We start from the raw sequence: 22,898 nt of genomic DNA on the forward strand, positions 1-22,898 counted from the left end.
TGTTGAAGAGTTATTTGCACTCCCATGTCCACTGCAGCATTATTAACAGTAGCCAAGAAGTGGAACCAACCTAAATGTTCATTGTATGTATAAGGATTTTCACTATTTGATTATATTCATTGATGGCACTTGATTTGTACTGGCAAGCAAGGAAATAATACGCAGCCAGTAAAAAGGATGAAATAGAGCTGTATGTATTTGCTTACATGGAATGATGATAATTGGTCCTAGAAGAGAAAGGTTTTTTTTTTTACAGGATACCACACATGCAATATATAAAATATATTATAAACATAAATATACATGACTATGAGTATATCCAAAAGACTTGAAAGTTGTAAGTAAATTGTACAGTAGATTATTTTAAAGTAATCCCACAATAAAGATATTTTTATTTGGGTATCTTTCTCTACAACTTTATATTTTAATTATAGTCATCAACAGCCCTAAGTGAACAGTAAACTTGTGTTGAAGAGCAGATGTATGTTTCAAAAGTAAATATACTGTATGAATGACAAACTATGAGGTAGCTTTATAAACTAGTTTATAAACTATAGTCAGTGGCCTATACTAACCATGATGACAGTTCAACCCTTGTCTACTAGCCAAACCTCTATAAAGGAACTTAAGCCTGGAGATGTCATCAGAACCTGTCTTGGTCCATTTGGGCTGCTTTTCTACTATATACTGCTATATTCATCTTTCTCAATTTCTAACACATTTTTATTTTTTGTCCCCAGATGGTAAAACTGGTAACTTGAACCACTTTTCCTCTAGTTCAGTCTCTAACTGACTTATTCTGCTAAGAGACACAGATGAAATAATCTCATCTTTAAAAAAAAATGAATACAGTAAAAGTATGAACACAATTTAATGAATGCATAATATCCTCCTGACCAAAAGAAGTAATGAATCTTTTATGTGGAAAAAAATATAGGTGCAATCCAATTTATCTGGTCCATACCCCCACAGACCTGATTAAACTATTGTATGGTAGCCATTATTTTCAAAATAATTACCTCTAAATTCTGTATTTAAAATGTGTAATTTCTCAATGAACTTAAAAGATTTCTGTGTCAAAGGGTTGGAAAAATTTTCCTCTTCAATTTCTCATTAACATCAGAAGATACTTTTATTTGTTAAAGACTTGATAGACCCTTCAGCTATATTGATAGTTTGCCTAATTATATTTGTGGCTTAAAGTATCTTGTTTCTACATTCCTGAAAAATATCCTTATGCCAAGTTAAGTTACTACAAAAATAAGTTTTCAGTTAAATATTAGAGACCTACAGCTTGCTGGAAAACAGAGGTATAACAGCGTTAAAATAATTTCGTATACCACTTGTCTTCTGCACATGCAAAATTGCCTTTTTTGTTTCTAGTCCTCAGGAACGTTAATTCTTCTGTGTGAGTAGTGACCATAACTACATACTCAGCCACTAGCCGTGGAAAAGTTATACATTAGTTATAACAATAACTGACACTTTATACCTTTACTAATAATAAATCAGTCCCTAGCCTTACCCACTAAAGATCAAATAGCAAAGAACATGAGGCTATTACAAGGCTACTTGTGGTTATTGGTTGGAGATCTGAACTCTTCATGGTAGACACTGCTGGCTGCCTAGTCAACAGCCCCTCTCCCCTCTTGTCTAACAGAACCATTTTTGGTAGGAGTGACAATGTGCTCACCAATAATTACCTTTTCCAGCCTTCATTCTAAGTAGAAAATATCATAATTCTGGCAAATAATGTGTAAGTTGAGGGTTGCTTGTAATACTTTTCTCCCCTGATATGACATCAAGAAGTGTGGTCCCTTTTTATCCTCCCTGCAATGTAGATTCAAAGAGATAAAACAACCATATCATGACTAAAAAGATGAAAACTCACCTCTACGATTGATGAAAGAAATCTGGATGTAGCCTAGGATATTTAAGATAGTTACAGCCAGCTGCTACACCAGCCCTGAACTTCTCAAACCAGAATTAATGAGAAAAATAAATTCTTAATTTTAAAACCTCAGTTAAATTTCAAAAGCAATATTTAACTGTTGGAATCTTATGACTTGCAATCCTACTCTGGGGAACTTCTGGTCAAAGAAAGGAAAAAGTTTTATATAAAGATATTTTCTATATTGGATTAGCACTGAAAACAGATTAAATATCCAACAATGAGAGAGTGTTTAAATTCTGCTAAAACACAACTTAAGACTACTAGGCTACCATTTAAAACTCAGGTTTTTGAGAGAATTCCCTGGCAGTCCAGTGGTTTGGACTCCTTGCTTTGATTACTGAGGGGCTGGGGTTCAATCCCTGGTTGGGGAATTAAGATCCCACAAGCCATTGGGTGCAACCCCCCTCCCCCACTGCCAAAACCAACTTTTGGAAGACAAAACGGTAGAAAAGATTAAAATACAAAATTATATCTGCTCCATTTATAACTAGTGGCAAAACTATTGGTTGCCCGATCCAAGTTTATTCCCAATCCTCTTTTCCTTTTCCATTTCCCATTAGAAAGATTGGAAAAGCTTACAATTTCATTTCCCCATTCTTCTTGGAGCTAGAGGTAATGATTTTATACATTCAAGGCCAACAGATGAACACAAGTCTGCTGTGAATTTCTGGAGTAGGTTTGCTTTTATGAGAAAAGGATCAGATGTGGGAGGCTCTGCCTCCTTCTCCCACTTTTGTGTCTTGAATAGACACACTGCTCTGCACTGCAGTGGCCATCTCACCATGAGGGAAAAATTAACAGACTTGCAGAGACCTTGGTAAAGTGGAGTCACTGAACCAATGCCAGTTCCTTTAGGCTTCTTGTTATATGAGAAAAATAAATCCCTATTTGAAAAACCATTGGATCCTCTGTCACTTAAACTATGAAACACTCCTACCTGATATAGAAGTAGAAAAACTGTAAGTGATACGATAAAAGATGTGGCAGAAAAATTAAGAGTTGACCTTCATAGTATTACAGAAAATGATTTTTAAAGAAAAAATTGCGTTTATGCAAGAAAGCTTTTAAAAATAAAAGTACCAAGCTTGAAGAGAAAACATCAGACTAATTTTGTTGCTAACTATGAATACACAGGCCATGTAATCTAGATTATCTTAATTCTAATACTAAGGACATTAGTCTGCTCTTCTGTTTTGTTAAAGAGTCAAACAAAATTTAGTAACCAAAACATATTTTCAATAAAATTTTATATGTGTGTATGTAAATAAACAACAAAACAGCACCAAAGACCTCTGTACAATTTCACCATACAGTTTCAATGTAGGATGCTTCATCAATAAATCTTTCACTTCTGCTTTAAAAGCACGTGATTACAGAAAACTGCTTAAACTATTCATTAAAAACTGGGTAAGATCTTTCAAAGATACCTCAGATATTCAAAATAATAATCTATCTTCTGAAGATCAACCTGAGTTGCACAGGTAAAGTTGAAGACTCTTCACACAGTGCTGAAAATGTGACAGAATCTGCGCTTGAACTGGCATTGCACTTCCTCAGACTCAGGCTGTCTTCATCACAAGTATCTTCTATCTCTGAGAGATCAGCTACATCAAGATGGCTCATCGGCTAAGTCACGCTGGTCAAAATACCTGGTGAAAAAAAGAATTTGCACAGTGAAGGAAAGCATAAAATGAAAAGGGAACCTATGAACTGGGAGAAAGTATTTGCAAATGATGTGATCCATGAGGGTATAATTTCCAAAATAAATAAACAGCTCATGCAACTCAATAACAAAAAAACCCAATCAAAAAAATAAGCAGAAAACCTATACAGACATTTCTCCAAAAAAGATATACAGCTAGCCAACAGGCACATAAAAAGATGCTCAACATCACTAATTTCTTGAGAAATGCAAATCAAAACTACAATGAGGTATCACCTCACGCCAGTCAGAATGGCCATCATCAAATGATGGAAAGGGTATGGAGAAAAGGGAACTCTCCTACACTGTAGGTGGGAATGGAAATTGGTGCAGCCACTATGGAAAAACAGTATGGAGGTTCCTAAAAAAAACTTAAAATAGAGTTACCATATGATCTAGCAATCCCACTCCTGGGAATATATCTGGAGAAAACTAATTCAAAAAGGAACAAGTATATACACGTATAAGGACTATTACTAAGCTATAAAAAATAATGAAATAATGCTATTTGCAGCAACATGGATGGACCTAAAGATGATCATACAAGGTGAAGTAGGTCAGACAAAGATAAATACCATATGATATCACTTTTATGTGGAATCTAAAAAATGATACAAATGAACAAAATGATACAAAACAGAAATAGACTCCGGCATAGAAAACAAGTTTATGGTAACTGAAGGAGAAAGGTGAGGGGCAGGGCAGGGGAGAATGAATTAGGAGTTCCCAGTGAGCAGATACAAACTACTACATACAAAATAAACAAGGTCCTACTGTACAACACAGTGAACTATATTCAATACCTTGTAATAAACTATAATGGGAAAAAAATCTGAAAAGAATAGTATATATATATATGCATAACTGAATCACTTTGCCATGCACCAGAAAGTAATACAACATTGTAAATCAACTATACTTCAATTAAAAAAATTAATGTATACTTAAAAATATTAATTGCAACACTAATTCAAAAAGATACATCTATATACACATATAAGGAATATTACTCAGCTATAAAAAATAATGTTTTTGTAATAGCAAAAGACCACAAACAACCCAAGTATCCATCAATAAAGTGACTGGCTGAATAAACTACAGTACATCTACATAGTGAAAGATTACAAGGCTTTTATAAAAAAAGGAATAAGGAAAATATCTACACTGCTACCATGTGATTCCCAGGATTCATTAAGTGAAAAAACAAAGTACAGAATGGAAAGCTAAGTATGTTATGTTTTGTAAGCGTGTGAAGAGTATATATACATTTGCTTATATTTTTTAAAAAACAGTGAATGGGAGGATAAATCAAAAATTAACAATAAAACATAACTACAAAAGGGAGAAAAGAGACTACAGAGGATAAAGGTGGATTCTAAAATGCTTCAATACAAATTACAATTTTAACTTTGGAACAATGTAAATATTTTATGAAATTATAATACAAGTTTAAGTAAAAATAAAATCACTAACCAGACTCCACTAAATGAATCTTCTCCTATACTAGGTTGGTGGCATAAACCAAACAGGAAAATAATTTCAAGTAATCTTAAACATGATGTTCTGATATATGTAACTAGTGAGATATACCATAGACAAAAAGAACTGCAAAGAATTCTCAAATGGACTTCAACAGATTTACTACTGGTGATATTGTTAGTATTATTATTCTGAAACTACTATGTGAATATTGTAGGATAAAGTCAATAATTATGTTATTAAGAAAAATCAAGTAATCTTAAATTAGAACTGAAATATCAACTTGGACCTATGATTTTATTTTTCTTTCTAAAAAATACATACTTCATAGCTCTGTTCAGTGAAAAGGCCTAAATACAATGACCAACCCCAAAACATCAAGCTTCCCTAATGTTCAAATTGAGGACTCTAAGATACCATTTCCTACTTTGAAAGAGGAACGAGCACTCCCAGGAGAAAAGACTAATTCCAGATCTGGAGCCAGAAGTGCCCAAGAAATAACTGAGTCATCTTGGCAGAGAAGAAAGTAAGAAAGCTATAAAATACAAAAGACCACTGAGATTATAGACCGAAAAGCATAGGAACTGATCTGAAGGGCTCCCACTATCCAAAGATAGAACAATTTGACCATCAAAAAGAATGACTATTTCCCTTTCCCTGAATGTGAAGGTCAACTTCACACCACTCTACTTGGGACAACCAGACACAAGAGCATACAGTCTTGTCAAACAAACACCGTTATATATAATCAAACCTCTAGACCTACCTACCAGTTTACAAAAAACATGCAAGATAAACGAACCATTAAACACCACCATGCAGTTAGTTGTCAAAACCAAAATATGGGGAATTTTACAGGTCAAAGGATCCAGTTTTTTCAACAAATAAATAGCAAAGAAAAAAACCGAAAGGGCTGATGGGGGCACTTAAGAGACATACCAGACAAATGCAACATCTGCATCCTGCTTGGATCCTGGTTTGAACAATTCAAACATAAAAAGACATTCATGGGACAATTAGGGAGTATGAAACATGACTGGGCATCAGATGATACTGAGTTATCACCAAATTTACTGGCTATGAGACCAGTATTACAGTCATGCTTTTTTAAAAGCCCTTTATCAGTCAGATACACTAAAATAGGAGAAATAATATGTCCAATATTTATTTAAAATATATTAACAAAACAGATAAATGAAATATCCTGGCGTAGAGTTAGTAACTGTGGAACCTGGGTGGTGGATTGGTCTGGGGGGTTTATTTTACTATATTTTTATGTGTTTAAAAACCTCTATAATAAGGAGCATAAAAAATAATTATGATTGGTAAAATAATTAAGGTGGCTAACAGTTACTGGGGGGCTTCCCCAGTGGCTCAGTAGTAAAGAATCTGCCTGCAATGCAGGAGACCTGGGTTAGATCCCTGGGTTGGGAAGATCCCCTGGAGGAGGGCATGGCAACCCACTCCACTATTGTTGCCTAGCGAATCCCACAGACAGAGGAGCTTGGTGGGCTACAGTCTACAGGGTCACAAAGAGTCAGACACCACACTAAAGCAACTATGCATGCACAACAGTTATTGGATCCTGTTTGAATGGGATCCTACTCATCTGATAAGGTATTTCTATGACTTAGCAGCTATTGCCTTAAAGCTATCAAAAGAAAACCAACAACAAAAAACACAAAAGACTTATAACCATGTAGTTACTTACACTGAAGCTGTTACAACAGAGTCAAGGCCTATGTTATCTGGTTTTCAAGCCTGCTATAACCTATAGACTTTTCTAAATGAAGTCTATAGCCTCAGAAACTTCTGCCCTACCTTCTAAGGATTAAATGAGTTCCTATTTTGAAGCACTAAGAAAAATGCCTGGCACAAATTGCCCAGTAAGTATTAATTATCATCATTAGCATAATTATTATAGATCAAGAAACTACACGCTGAACATGTTTATATTTTGAAAAAGTGTCTTGCTTGGCAATGGGAAAAATGAACACAGTATTACTTAACATCCCAATATTTAAATATATTATAAAGCATTGAAAAGTTATTAGTGTTGGAATAAAAACACAGACCAATGAACAAAAATAGCAAGTCCAGAAAGAGACCTAAAATAAATATGTGTGTGTATGTATACACATACTCTCATACAAGAATTTAGAATATGAAAACATTTTCATGTAAATGCCAGGTGGAATTTTAATGTAAGAAATGAAATAAAAAATTTACTAAATAAAAATATGCCCCAACTGAAAATGAACAAAGGACACAAGCAATTGAAAAAAACTGCAATAAAATGAAACATATTCTATCCTTATGGATAACCATACAAAGCAAATAAAAATAATCTGCATCTTTTTATTACTAGAATGGAAATATTTATATTAACTGAAAACGCTCAGTGTTGAATAGTAGGAGATGGGCACTCTCACCAACATTTTAGTGGGAACCCAGAGTGGTATGATCTTTCTAGAAAGCAAATGCAATAAATATCTCGGTTTTACAAGTACATGCAAGCCCTTTAACTTATTTCCAGTAATTTATCCTTAGGCAATAAATAGAGCTGTATGTGTAAGAATCTTCAATGGAGCATTATTTATAGAGAAAAAAATAAAGGGAATTGTGATACATATAATACTGTTTCCTTATGCTTCAACTTCCTCACTGTAAAATGGAAACAATACTTTCTACCACCATTAATAATGCTATTATAAAGCAAGAAGTCAAGGATTACTTACCTGCTGACCAAGCAGATTAATAAATTCAAAGCAGGAACCCTCTCATCATCTTTGCTGTCCTAAAAAATAAAGAAAAAAGAAAAAAAGAAAGCTGTAAATGTAGTCTGTTATCCTCTAATTTTTTCTTCTTTTATTGTGGCCTCGCAGCATATGGGATCTTAGTTCCCTGACCAGGGATCAAACCCATGCTCCCTGTAGTGGAAGCAGAGTTTTAACCACTGGATTGCCAGCAAAGTCCCAATCACCTAATATTTTTGAAGGAAGTTTCCTTTCAAGATGCAAAACATGAACATTTTATTAGATGACAGTAATAATCACATGGATATAGAAAACATCAAAGAAAATAGAGAAACTGTAGAGTTAAGGATTTCTTGAGAAACATCTAAGATCTTTTAAAGAAAGCTCCTGAATATGTCCTGGAAAGAAGTAAGAGTTGAGGGCTCTAAGGAGGATAACTTGGGAGAGATACTTTTCCTGATTCCAAGTGTAAGACTGAAAAAACCCTGCATCCTAAATGGATACTAATGGAAAAAATGTATATAAAAATATTTCAAAGAAAATATTTCAGATCAGGGTTCTCAATGACGAAGGAAGTTATTTCTGAACTACACATTTCCTAAAATTCACTTTAAATATATGGTAACAAGTTACATTTTGCTCAGAGTACAGGCCATTTAAATTAGTCTGTGCCATCTCATGGAAGTTTAATGAAAGTATTTTGTAGTAGTCAGTGGAGAACAGTTATACATTTTATACAGGAAAAAGGAGGAATGAAAAAAAAATCAGCTTAGTCTGGCATCGAATTAATTTATATCCTAATGCTGCAGGCATGAGTTAGAGTAAGGGTCTAACTAGAAAAATTCAAAACCATTATTATGCCAGAAACTGTTAGTTGACCACTGTGGCTTCTTGATTCCCCTTCAGTTCAGTTCAGTTCAGTCGCTCAGTCGTGTCCGACTCTCTGCGACCCCATGAATTGCAGCATGCCAGGCCTCTCTGTCCATCACCAACTCCTGGAGTCTACCCAAACCCATGTCCATCGAGTCGGTGATGCCATCCAACCATCTCATCCTCTGTCGTCCCCTTCTCCTCCCGCCCCCAATCCTACCCAGCATTAGGGTCTTTTCCAATGAGTCAGCCCTTCGCATGAGGTGGCCAAAGTATTGGAGCTTCAGCTTCAACATCAGACCTTCCAATGAACACCCAGGATTGATCTCTTGGATCTCCTTGCAGTCCAAGGGACTCTCAAGAGTCTTCTCCAACACCACAGTTCAAAAGCATCAATTCTGCGGCACTCAGCTTTCTTCACTGTCCAACTCTCACATCCATACATGACCACTGGAAAAACCATAGCCTTGACTAGACGGACTTTTGTTGGCAAAGTAATGTCTCTGCTTTTAAACATGCTATCTAGGTTGGCCATAACCTTCCTTCCAAGGAGTAAGCGTCTTTTAATTTCATGGCTGCAGTCACCATCAGCAGTGATTCTGGAGCCCAAAAAAGTAAAGTCTGGCACTGTTTCCCCATCTATTTCCCATGGAGTGATGGGACCAGATGCCATGATCTTAGTTTTCTGAATGTTGAGCTTTAAGCCAACTTTTTCACTCTCCTCCTTCACCTGCATCAAGAGGCTCTTTAGTTCTTCTTCACTTTCTGCCATAAGGGTGGTGTCATCCGCATATCTGAGGTTATTGATATTTCTCCCGGCAATCTAGATTCCAGCTTGTGTTTCTTCCAGCCCAGCGTTTCTCATGATGTACTCTGCATATAAGTTAAATAAGCAGGGTGACAATATACAGCCTTGACGGACTCCTTTTCCTATTTGGAACCAGTCTGTTGTTCCATGTCCAGTTCTAACTGTTGCTTCCTGACCTGCATACAGGTTTCTCAAGAGACAGGTCAGATGGTCTGGTATTCCCATCTCTTTCAGAATTTTCCACACTTTATTGTGATCCACACAGTCAAAGGCTTTGGCATAGTCTAGCAAACAAAGCTCATTTTTAGATGGGTACACTGTCACCCAACTAAAATAAACATTTCCTATAGTTCCTTATGGTCATGTGACCAAATTCTGGCCAATGAGCTGTTCTGGCCAGATGTGCCTGTAAGAGGCTCTGGGAAGGCGCTTTAGAGAAGGAGGACCTTCTCTACTTCCCAGCTTCCTTTAGGGAAACCTACTGGCGGAACCTGGATTATGAAGTGAGCTTGGGGAGGGAAACCACATGTGGCAGAACTTGAAGCCCTGGGTTATTGCCACCTTAGATCTAATCTGCCTACCTTCATACTTCCTTTGTCTGAGAAAAACACTTCCCTTTTATTTAAGATAACGTTCTTTTGGACTTACGCAGCTAAATCTAATCCTGACTAACAACATAGTCCACGTTTTGTTATTTCACTGAAATTGTTCTTTACCACTGCAGAAGCTGCTGGGTGCTTCCGATGAGATATAGTGAGTATGAACTTACCACCAGAAGCCTGACTTCAGAGCACCTTCTTGCAAGCTGCCGAATCAGTGAATGAGCCTCCGGTAATAAAGGTTTTTCAAGACAAGCCAATAAAGCATAAAGCCATCTTCCCTATACAGGATTTAAAAAAGTAGTAAGTAGGCAAAGTACACCAAAGTAGTAAGTTTAATTTATAATCACTTAATTGTACCTCAGAAAGGCCGTATCAAGTTATATTGCACCAGCAGTACACATGACTGAGTTTATTTGGAGCAACACATCACTCCAGGGACTACTCAAGAGTATTAGAACAAAGTTTAAATAGCAATTTGTGCAACACACTAAGTTAGCTCCTCAAGCAACCCCAAGTCAATGGACTTTTTTTCCATTTTTTAAAAAAATGGTTTCGCTCTATTCAAGCTTTATTTCAATGACTTTTTCTTGAACAAAAAGATTCACATCCAGGTTTCTTTCACAAAGAGTGAGTGGGATTCTCTTCTACATGAAAAGAACAGGTATACATTTAAACTTGACCAGAAGCTTCTGGAGGGCCAAGATTATATCTTGTGTTTTGACTGGGAGCCTTGAAGCTTCAGATCCACTTCAGATATACTCTGAAGCTGGTATTTTTGCAAATATCCTCAATGGTGAAAAATACTTGTTTTTAAAATCAAATCTAACTGCAAAGGATGATAAAATTTCTTATTAGGGGATTAAGTGGACAATTCATTTATATAACATCTATCAAATTTACCCAATTTTGAAGGTGAAAAATTTTTAAGCTCTGAGTGTAAAGCAATAAAATAGAAGGGCAGCACAGTATAGTTGGTCAGAGTGCAGCCAGACTGCCCCAGCATGAGTCTCAGTTCTGCCAGTTATAACCTGTGTGCCCTCAGGCAAGTTACTGAATCCCTATGTGCTCCAGTTTCCTCATCTGTAAAATGGAAATAATAGCTCATAGGTTACTGAAGGATTCAAGGAGTTATTATACATAAAATCCTTAGAACAAAGCCTGGCACATATATTTGCTATTATACCTATTTCTGGTATTCTTTAGTGTACTGGATTTCAAAGCCATTTAAGAAAATGCATTTCAAACTTCTTCAAGCCAGGACTATTTGAAATGGGGTCTGCAGACTGGTAGCCATTCTGTTTGTTACTGATCTGTGAAAAGATAAGCAGCTTCTCCCAGGATATAAACCAACTATTTGGTTGATTTTTTTTCTCCCCAATGCAAGACTCTCAATGAAGGAAGTACTATGTTGATTAACATTCTATTGTAAGTTCCTTATTTTACTGCAAACAAGCATTGTCTGCATTATACATATAGATAAATAACACATACATATATACAAATAATGTAGAGCTTACATATAAGGTAAGTATATATAATTTTGTCTGCATTATGAAAAGAAAAAGATGCAGTACTACCAATTCTGGAGTAAAGTCTCTTTCCCCAAACCAATTATTCAGATATTCCAAGACACTAGTTACTGTTGCCTAAAAAAATGGGGAGGGGAAAGACATGGAAGAACAGCATTAGTAATAAAACACTGACAAGTTCAAGCTGAGTTACATTAAGTTCAGTGAGAGAGCAACTCTGCTTAAAATGGACTTCTTTAGATTTAAAGAGAAACCTTTGACTCTATTTAGTAATTTGATTAGATGGAACACTCAGTGAGATGAGGCTTTTTTGACAAATATTTTTATATATTTTCAATTATCAATACGGTTTAAAGCCTAGGATTTAGTTAGTAACTACTAATTTAGTTGAGAACTGTTTTTTTTAAATTCCACATACTCTTAAAAAAAGTCTTTGCATAAATACCTTCAGCTTATTTTCATTAAATCAAAGTACAAATCTAAAGACAAAGTTAGCTAGAGAAACATTAATTTTAAAGCTATATAGATAGAATCTTCCAAATTCTCTAGCTTATTCTAATATAGATGGGACACTTACAAAAGTCACTCTCATTGAATTTAGTATAATTATTAGAGTATCTTAATGTAAATGATCAAGTAAGTAAAACTGTAGGCCAGTATATTATTTACAACAGAGTATGACTTGTTAAAAAAAATTTATCTTCCAAGGGTATCCAATATATGTGAATACAAAACAATCAAAGTTTTATTTGCTCTTTAAGTGGGTAACAGAGTTCCTAGTGCTGAGAGACTGAACAACTAAAATCCATATTGCTTCCTTTTTGACCCAAGAAATTCAAATTTCATTCTTAATGAAGTGTGTACAACATCTGGAACTAGAAATAGCAATCTAACCTTAGTATTTTCTTCAAACCCCATAATCTAAGACTTATAATTGAAACATAAACGTATGAATAGTTTAGCACCATGATCAAGAGCATGAGTTCCGAAGTGAGATCAACCTGGGATTGAATTCCAGTGCTGCCATTAAAACTTGCTAACAAACCACCTGCAAATGACTTAATCGCCAACTGTTTCCTCATTTATTAAAAAAATGTATATTACTAATAATTCCCCATATAAGGTTGTAGTGAGGATTAAATAAGAATTTTAAAGCGTTTAGGACAGGGTCTTACATACTGTAAATATTAAATAACTGTATTCAAATATCTTAACACACACTGCAAACAGAAGAATGCATATATTCTTATTATTATTAGATATATTTTACCTGATTCATTCTGCTAACAATACTAAGCAAGGGAGGAAAACCAATCTGAAAGAAAAATGAGACTGAAGTTTACTAAGTGGCATTACAAAGAGGAGGCTTCATTTTTTTTAAATTGGTGAATTTGTCAACATGCTGTTTTATAAAAACAAAAAATAGATACAATTCCTTCATTATATATTACAATAAAACATTCCATGAACCATTATGCTAATAATGCCCAAGAAAACAATGTCTTGACATTTGAATACATAAATGTAAAAATATAGAATGATTTGAGTAATGAAGATATTAAAATAAAGTATGTAATAAAAAACATAGTATAGTATTAATAAGTTGTGCACACTCAAAATCTTTAGCTAAAGCAAACATTTTGGGGATGCAAGGGTTCTTGAATGAATTCTTTCAAACCTAATCTGCTTTAAATAAAAAAATTACTTTGGAATTTAATGTTGGGAGCTTTGATTATGAAAACAGTACCGACTTATAAGAAACTTAAGTGGACACGCATTAAAGTGTATTTTGCAATAACAAACGGAATAAATATATATTCTTTGCCAAATTAAAAAATTTTGAAAAGTAACATACATTAGGGATATAATCCAACAGAACAAGTGCTGTATAAGAAACAGCATCAAATTAGCTCTCAAAGAACTGAATCTGTCTACACTCCCACCACCATGCCTAAGAGTGCCTGTCTTCCCAGCCCTTATTAAGAGGGTGTCAAACTTGCTTTACCAATACGTAAACTGAAAAATGCCAGCTCAGTAGAGTTGTAAGTAATGTTTTTATTTTAAGTGAGTTTGGGCATCTTCTCATATAAGAACAATTTGCATTTCCTTCCTGTGAAATGTCTCTTTACATCCTTTGCTCAGTTTTTTTTTTAAATTGGGGTCTTGGTCTTTTTTAGTGATTTTCAGAGCTTTTACATTTAGGGGATGAACTAATTTTAAATGAGAAAAACAAAACGTGGCACCAAAGAGAAAACAATAAATACCTATTCAACAGAACAGACAACATGGAATAGGGAGTTACCAGTAATGCAGATGTATAAACATCTGCAAGCCTGGGGGCAGGTGAATATTGAAGGACAAGCAGCAGCTGGCCACATAATTTATTATTAAAGTCATATGAAATGTAAATAATCTTTATATTTATAAAATATAAATTAAATATAGCCTCAACATTTCACCGCCAGAATATGCAATTTATTAAGTAGTTTTAAGCACCTGAGTCATGTTTTCCTTTGTTTCCCTGACTACTCAGAACTCGTTGTTTGACCCTTGCCTAATCATTAAAAGAAAAAACTCCTATCTAGCTCAAAAAATTATTAAACAGCTAAAGCACACACTGTTTTAGAAACTAGGCTGATATAAATCAGTCATATATTATTTGCTTTTTAAAATATTTTTACAATCTTGGAAAACAAAAAAGCTATTATGTTTCTACGTTTAGCAAATGGGCTTACAAAAAGTCAGGAGACTGGACTTGGCGTAAGCTGTATTCTGCTAAGTCTATACACTAAATCTTGCACCAAAACTATGACCTGTTTTTTCTTTGTTTAGTCACAGTATCACTTACTTGTACATAATCGATTCCAGGATTTTCACTTGCAGCTGGTCCAATAGCCCCTTCAGCACATAACCTTTCACCTAGACAAAATTTTTTCCAGCCTTCTTCATCTTCAGATTTTGGCTTAAAGAAAAGATGAATTTACTTAAGTATTTTCTTTAATACTGAACAATGAAAAAACAAGTGAGGATTCCTTCATATTCCCACCACTTCACACTTGTAATGGAGTGAACTGTGTCCCCTCACCGTGGATAGAGCGGGTCCTAAGCCAATCTGACCGACATCCTTGTGAGAAGAGGAAATTTGGATGAAAAGACATTAGGATGTGTATGCACACAGAAAGCAATGTGAGGACACAGCTAGAAGATGACCATCTGCAAGCAAGAGAGAGAGACAGAGAGGCCTTTAGAGAAACCGACTGACACCTTGATCTTAGACCTCTAACCCACAAAGCTGTGAGAAAATACATTACTGTTTGTTAAGCCACTCCATCGGTGGTGGTTTGTTACAGCAGTCCTAGCAAACCAATACACGACCCAAGTGGTCACACCATATGTGGGACATTTTTAGTATGGATCATACTTTAATGAATACTGGCAGCCAAGTTCAGTTCAGTTCAGTTCAGTTACTCAGTCGTGTCCGACTCTTTGCGACCCCATGAACTGCAGCACGCCAGGCCTCCCTATCCATCACCAACTCCCAGAGTCTACCCAAACCCATGTCCATTGAGTCAGTGATGCCATCCAGCCATCTCATCCTCTGTCATCCCCTTCTCCTCCCGCCCCCAATCCTTCTCAGCATTAGGGTCTTTTCCAATGAGTCAACTCTTTGCGTGAGGTGGCCAAAGTATTGGAGTTTCAGCTTCAACATCAGTCCTTCCAATGAATATTCAGGATTGATCTCCTTTAGGATGGACTGGTTGGATCTTCTTGCAGTCCAAGGAACTCTCAAGAGTCTTCTCCAACACCACAGTTCAAAAGCATCAATTCTGCGGCACTCAGCTTTCTTCACCGTCCAACTCTCACATCCATACATGACTACTGGAAAAACCATAGCTTTGACTAGATGGACGTTTGTTGGCAAAGTAATGTCTCTGCTTTTAAATACGCTATCTAGGTTGGTCATAACTTTCCTTCCAAGGAGTAAGCATCTTTTAATTTCATGGCTGCAATCACCATCTGCAGTAATTTTGGAGCCCCCAAAAATAAAGTCTGACACTGTTTCCCCATCTATTTCCCATGAAGTGATGGAATGTGGTTCACTGGAGAAGGGAATGGCAAACCACTTCAGTATTCTTGCCTTGAGAACCCATGAACAGTATGAAAAGGCAAAAAGATAGGACACTGAAAGATGAACTCCTCAGGTCAGTAGGTGCCCAATATGCTACTGGAGATCAGTGGAGAAATAACTCCAGAAAGAATGAAGGGATTGCGCCAAAGCAAAAACAATACCCAGCTGTGGATGTGACTGGTGATAGAAGCAAGGTCCAATGCTGTAAAGAGCAATATTGTACAGGAACCTGGAATGTTAGGTCCATGAATCAAGGCAAATTGGAAGTGGTCAAACAGGAGATGGCAAGAGTGAACATCGACATTTTAGGAATCAGTGAACTAAGATGGACTGGGATGAGTGAATTTAACTCAGATGACCATTATATCTACTACTGTGGGCAGGAATTCCTTAGAAGAAATGGAGTAGCCATCATGGTCAACAAAAAAGTCCAAAATGCAGTACTTGGATGCAATCTCAAAAATGACAGAATGATCTCTGTTCGTTTCCAAGGCAAACCATTCAGTATCATGGTAATCCAACTCTATGCCCTGACCAGTAACGCTGAAGAAGCTGAAGTTGAACGGTTCTATGAAGATTTACAAGACCTTTTAGAACTTACACCCAAAAAGATATCCTTTTCATTATAGGGGACTGGAATGCAAAAGTAGTAAGTCAGGAAACACCTGGAATAACAGGCAAATTTGGCCTTGGAGTACAGAATGAAGCAGGGCAAAGGCTAACAGAGTTTTGCAGCAAACACCCTCTTCCAACAACACAAGAGAAGACTCGACACATGGACATCACCAGATGGTCAACATTGAAATCAGATTGATTATATTCTTTGCAGCCAAAGATGGAAAAGCTCTATACAGTCAGCAAAAACAAGACCGGGAGCTGACTGTGGTTCAGATCATGAACTCCTTATTGCCAAATTCAGACTTAAATTGAAGAAAGTAGGGAAAACCACTAGACCATTCAGGTACGACCTAAATCAAATCCCTGACAAGCAAGTACGTGCTCAAAAGAGGGTGATAAAGATGTAAAATTGATATAAAAAATAATACTCTGAGAATGCTTACAAGAATGAGGCCTATTTATCCCAAGGAAGGAGACATAATTACATACTTCACATAAAAGGCTGTCCAATCAAAGAAGGAATAGATTTATTCTACACTGTCAGATGAAAAAAGCATGATCTAAAATTTTTTTTAAAAAAATTTATTTATTTATAGTTGATTTATAATATTGAGTTAGTTTCAGGTGTATAGCAAAGTGATTCAGTTAACAGAACAATTTCTATTTGCACACATCACCTCACAAATCATTTTACATACACATGCAGTATTCCCGCCTGAGGATAAAGAGCTTTCATTAGATTCTCAGAAGGAAAACAAAACCCCTAAAAGGTAAAAGCCTACTGTCCTGGAACAATGTTTTCCCATTACTCCATTAGGTCAGAGACTGTTTCTGCTTCAGGTAGCACTGAAAATCCTAATTATTACATACGGTTGGTGCTTACCAAATGATTAGATCAATCAATCAATGTTCATATTTACATAGTTGCCATCAGAGGTTGCTTTAAAAATTCTTCATCTTATTATTTACATGTTTTACATCTGCCATGATGAATATATGTTACTGCTATATAATATTCCCGTTTTGATGGAGGATCTTCATTTATTAAATCAATTAATTATGTTGTCATTTCTTTTTCGACAAAATTATTTCATCATCGTGTTACTGATGCAGCCTCTTTTTGAATTATGTAGGTACCCAAAAGTCCTTACCCTGAGCAAAGAAAAAATGTATCTACCTCCCTACCGCCCTCTCCCTCTTCTTACCAGGAGGCCTCCCTGTACAGTGAAAGGCTTTCGAATCAGACCAAGTTTGGTCTGTATCTCAGCTATAACTGTTATGAGTTAAATGATCTTGGGCAAGTGATGTAAGTGTCTTTTACATTTTCCTTAGAGCAGAACTTCCAACTAGTATACAGAAGCATATAGAGAGGTCACACTGAATCTCTCAGATTTCAGCTGGTAGTCTTAGGCCATGAGAGCAGCTTCCTCCATTTATCCCAAAGTGACATCATTTAAAAGATGTTAGGAAGCACTGCCTAGAAGAAGCTTCTAAAATCTGAAATCTATGGGGAATTCCCTGGTGGGGCAATGGTTAAGACTCCATGCTTACACTGCAGGAGGCGTGGGTTTGATCAGGGTTGGATCTTGGTCAGGGAACCAAGATCCCACGTGGAGCGTAGTATGGCCAAAAAAACCCCCCTGAAATCTATGAACCACCTGAAAAAATGAGCAAAATTGTATGAATAGGTGCATTTTCCCCCCTCTGAAAATAAATAGCTTTCATTTGATTCTCCAGAAGAATATGAGACTCCCTAAGAGGTTAAAGAGCTTCCCTGGTTGCTCAGTGATAAAGAATCGGCCTGCCAATGCAGGAGTCTTGGCTTCAATCCCTGGGCTGGAAAGAGCCCTTGGAGAAGGAAATGGCAACCCACTCCAGTATTCTTCCCTGGGAAATCCCATGGACAGAGGAGTCTGGTGGGCTACAGTCCATAGGGTTGCAAAGAGTCAGACATGACTGAGCGACACACACTTTTACTTTTTCAATGGAGATACAGACACAGGGTACAGACTTGTGGACACAGTGTGGGAAGCAGAAGGTGGGACGAATTGGGAGAGCAGCATGGAACATATAAATTACCATCCTCCAATTAAAAATTTAAAAAAATTAGTCTAAGCTGATAAAACATGAAATAGTACTTTCCAGTAAGCATGACAAACTTTACTAAAAAGTCAGTCACTGGTACTGGCACCATTACCTCATCAGGAAAATCCAAGGAGCCTTTATTCAATCTTTTTGTAAATACTGAAAATGTATTTACTTTCTTGAAAACCAAATGTCTAGAAAAACCTTTACAGTCTTGTAGAGAGTGATCCAAAGTCTTTCAAGATGTGGATTAAGGGTATCATAAAGATAACTTGCATTACTTATTCTATCCTTTTCAGGTGAAAAGACAATGGAACTGTTACTATTAATGGTAGATAGGAGAGAACGAAAATAATAGGGATTAAACAAGAGAGTCGTTAAGAACTGGAAGTAAATACGGACTATTTCAAATAGTTATACACTTTACAATCTAAAGAGAGAAACTTACATACCATGGTCACATTTCTATCCAACTGTTGTGATTTCCAGTGACTTCTATGTCTGTTCACACTCTAAAGGAAGAGAAATCAGACAAATGATCTTCATAGAATGGATAACTCAAAAGAAATCAATAGCTGCACAACATTCTAACAATCTTAAAGCCTGGGAAATGTTTCAAACTGTATTATATCGAATGATAATAATAATAATAATTTGGTAATTGATTCATGAATATTCTTATCTTTATATATTTAGTAGCCCCAATTTTTCCAACTACAGTCGAAGAACAGAAATAAATCTGAAGGAAGGCTTTAATTTGATGAAATGATTAAAGTACACCTACCTGCCGAACAGTTGAAAATTGTGCCACTTGTTGCTGCTGCCACTGAAGAGTGGGGGAATAGCCTTCGGGGGCAGGCTGGCATCCTGAAAGCTAATCAGTTCATAAATTTTAGAATCAATGTTAAGTGTTACCACTACAATCTCAAGCCTCTGCAAAGTAAAAGCAGAATCAAGAGGAAAAATGAGTAATAAAGCAAGTAAGACTACACAAGAAAGGAAGTACTTTTTGCAGATGTAAAAAAGGCGGCAATTCACTTATGTCTGAGTTTAAGACATTAGGAAAAGATCTTTATATAGCTGCTTTAGTAAAAGCAATCTTGAATAGTTTATAGTTGGAGTTTCTACAAAATCCAAATATGAGACCTAAAGATATAACCCAGTACTACCTTTCTATAATAGCAAAACTGTTTGAAACAAAAAGACATAATGCAAATAAAACATTCTGGTATGAGCAGAATGCAAATAATTCAAGACATTTGACTTTACAAGGGCTACTTTTGTTTCTCAAAACAGCACATAGGTCACAATTGATCACGTATTGCCTTGAAATAAAATTGAGTGTGGTCACATTTTAAAAGTCAGGTATACAAGATATCATCTGTCATCAACTAAAAATTTCTGTAAAGAAATCATATGAAACATTATAGTGTCTGAGTTAAAATCTCCTGATAATAAACATCAGATAAACAAATTACTTAGAACGAAAAAGGAAAAGGAACTGTAGTAATTTAAAAACTCTGCTCTCCTTCCACCATCAGTTCAGTTCAGTCGCTCAGTCGTGTCCAACTCTCTGCGACCCCATGAATTGCAGCACGCCAGGACTCTCTGTCCATCACCAACTCCCGGAGTCCACCCAAACCCATGTCCATCGAGTTGGTTATGCCATCCAACCATCTCATCCTCTGTCGTCCCCTTCTCCTCCCGCCCCCAATCCTACCCAGCATTAGGGTCTTTTCCAATGAGTCAACCCTTCGCATGAGGTGGCCAAAGTATTGGGAGTTTCAGCTTCAACATCAGACCTTCCAATGAACACCCAGGATTGATCTCTTTTAGGATGGACTGGTTGGATCTCCTTGCAGTCCAAGGGACTCTCAAGAGTCTTCTCCAACACCACAGTTCAAAAGCATCAATTCTTCGGCACTCAGCTTTCTTCACCGTCCAACTCTCACATCCATACATGACCACTGGAAAAACCATAGCCTTGACTAGACAGACTTTTGTTGGCAAAGTAATGTCTCTGCTTTTAAATATGCTATCTAGGTTGGCCATAACCTTCCTTCCAAGGAGCAAGTGTCTTTTAATTTCATGGCTGCAGTCACCATCAGCAGTGATTCTGGAGCCCAAAAAAATAAAGTCTGACACTGTTTCCATTGTTTCCTCATCTATTTCCCATGAAGTGATGGGACCAGATGCCATGATCTTAGTTTTCTGAACGTTGAGCTTTAAGCCAACTTTTTCACTCTCCTCTTTCACCTTCATCAAGAGGCTCTTTAGTTCTTCTTCACTTTCTGCCATAAGGGTGGTGTCATCCGCATATCTGAGGTTATTGATATTTCTCCTGGCAATCTACCATAGGTTAAATAGTATTGAGTGGACCTTCTGTGACTACTCCATCCAGACTAGTTCTCCCTGTTACTTACTAGTCATTATATGTTAACTTTTTTCACAGCAATAGACACAATATATAATTGTTTGCTTTTTTAATGTCTTCCTCAGGAGAAGCAAATTCTACAAGGGTAGGGACTTTTTCTGATCCCATCACTTCATGGCAAATAGATGGGGAAACAGTGGAAACAGTGTCAGACTTTATTTTTTGGGCTCCAAAATCACTGAAGATGGTGATTAAAAGACGCTTACTCCTTGGAAGGAAGGTTATGGCCAACCTAGATAGCATATTTAAAAGCAGAGACATTACTTTGCCAACAAAAGTCCGTCTAGTCAAGGCTATGGTTTTTCCAGTGGTCATGTATGGATGTGAGAGTTGGACGGTGAAGAAAGCTAAGCGCCGAAGAATTGATGCTTTTGAACTGTGGTTTGGAGAAGACTCTTGAGAGTCCCTTGGACTGCAAGGAGATCCAACCAGTCCATCCTAAAGGAGATCAGTCCTGGGTGTTCATTGGAAGGACTGATGTTGAAGCTGAAACTCCAATACTTTGGTCACCTCATACGAAGAGCTGACTCATTGGAATAGACCCCTAATGCTGGGTAGGATTGGGGGCGGGAGGAGAAGGGGACGACAGAGGATGAGATGGTTGGATGGCATCACCGACTCGATGGACACAGGTTTGGGTAGACTCCGGGAGTTGGTGATGGACAGGGAGGCCTGGCGTGCTGCAGTCCATGGGGTCGCAAAGTGTCAGACACGACTGAGCGACTGAACTGAACTGAACTGAGGGACTTTTTCTATCTCATCCTCTATTGTCTTCCCAGTGCCTGGCGCATACAGTTGCTTAGTTTAATAATGTGCTGGATAAATAAATGAATGAAAAAGGTTCACAGTGGGCAAGTAGGTAGAAAAGTGTGATACTTGGGTTTCCATTTTTAAAAAACAAAACCTAGTCAAATTCAAAACATACAAACTACTCTAAGATTAAACACCAGCCCAATAATAATTATGAACTGGAAAAAGGTACCTTAAAAATAAAGGCCAGCATAAATAACCTATTTAAAGACTCCATGAAGATCGGACCATGCTCCTAAAGTGTTATGAGCATATCTCCACTAATGCCAGGGTTACTGAAAGCCTCTCTGGAGGCATTAACGCCAGCTGTCCTTTTGGGGGAAAAAGTACAAGCACATGTCTTACTGAGCATACAGCAGTCAAATCTTACATTGTAACTGATCCTCTCTGATACTTTCTGACACTATAGGGTGAACATCCGTCTTTTAATTTGTGGGGAGGAAAAAAAATCCCCTGACGCGTAATAACACTCACAGAAACATTCACACTTTGCTTCCTTTTCAACTTCTTTGGGTCAATTTGAGCTACCACAACATCTGGACATTGAGCTGCTTCGATCCTACAAACAAGTAATAAATGCAAAAAACGTGATTACTATTGTTCACGATCCAACTTCTACAGTTCAATATAAAATTACAAACTTCAGAATTGCAATTGAAGCTCTAAACAATACATTTCTCAAATTATCTGGACTGAAAGCAATCTAAGAGCATGTATCTCGTCCCGAGTAATCAGGTTTAATAAAATGAAGTTCACAGAAACTCGCTCACACAAAGATGTAATCAAGGCATTTTGTTCTGACCGAGTATGGGGACGGAACAGAAGTGGGGCTTTATCGCACTTTGGGGTCGAGCGGGGTACGGGCGCGGTGCCCAAAGGCATAAGGACAACCGGCCCACCCGCACAGGGTCCAACACTCACTGGACCCGCCTCAGGTATTCCTGTGGAGTACTCGGAGGTACGCTGGGATCGAAACTTTCCGTCAAGTCGAAGGGCTCCACCGGCAAAAGCCGTGGCATCAACTCCTCCACCGCAGACTCCGCAGGTGCCCACGCCATAGTTTTCAATAAGGAGCCTCCCACCCAGCGCATGCGCCAGAGCTGGAGGTCACAGCGCAGGCGC

General features: G+C 37.0%; 1 protein-coding gene across 2 annotated transcripts; it reads right to left on the minus strand.

The window, feature by feature from the left end:
- Positions 1 to 174: 174 nt before the first annotated feature.
- On the minus strand, positions 175 to 22,849 carry GEMIN2 (gem nuclear organelle associated protein 2). 2 transcript variants are annotated; one of them, XM_081547819.1, is made up of 10 exons: positions 22,698 to 22,849; positions 22,251 to 22,335; positions 19,317 to 19,406; positions 18,985 to 19,044; positions 14,549 to 14,662; positions 12,971 to 13,015; positions 11,749 to 11,817; positions 10,339 to 10,449; positions 7,874 to 7,932; positions 175 to 3,603 (listed from the first exon to the last, which is right to left on the minus strand). In XM_081547819.1, the coding sequence occupies exons 1-10, from the start codon at positions 22,832 to 22,834 to the stop codon at positions 3,564 to 3,566; spliced, it is 810 nt and encodes a 269-aa protein (XP_081403945.1). In that variant the 5' UTR covers positions 22,835 to 22,849; the 3' UTR covers positions 175 to 3,563. The 2 variants fall into 2 exon arrangements, with proteins under 2 accessions (XP_081403945.1, XP_081403946.1); XM_081547820.1 differs by lacking the exon at positions 12,971 to 13,015.
- Positions 22,850 to 22,898: the final 49 nt, after the last annotated feature.

This window comes from Giraffa tippelskirchi, chromosome 12 (genome assembly GCF_054371585.1).
Source record: "Giraffa tippelskirchi isolate mGirTip1 chromosome 12, T2T-mGirTip1v1.2.pri, whole genome shotgun sequence".
Lineage (NCBI taxonomy): Eukaryota > Metazoa > Chordata > Mammalia > Artiodactyla > Giraffidae > Giraffa > Giraffa tippelskirchi.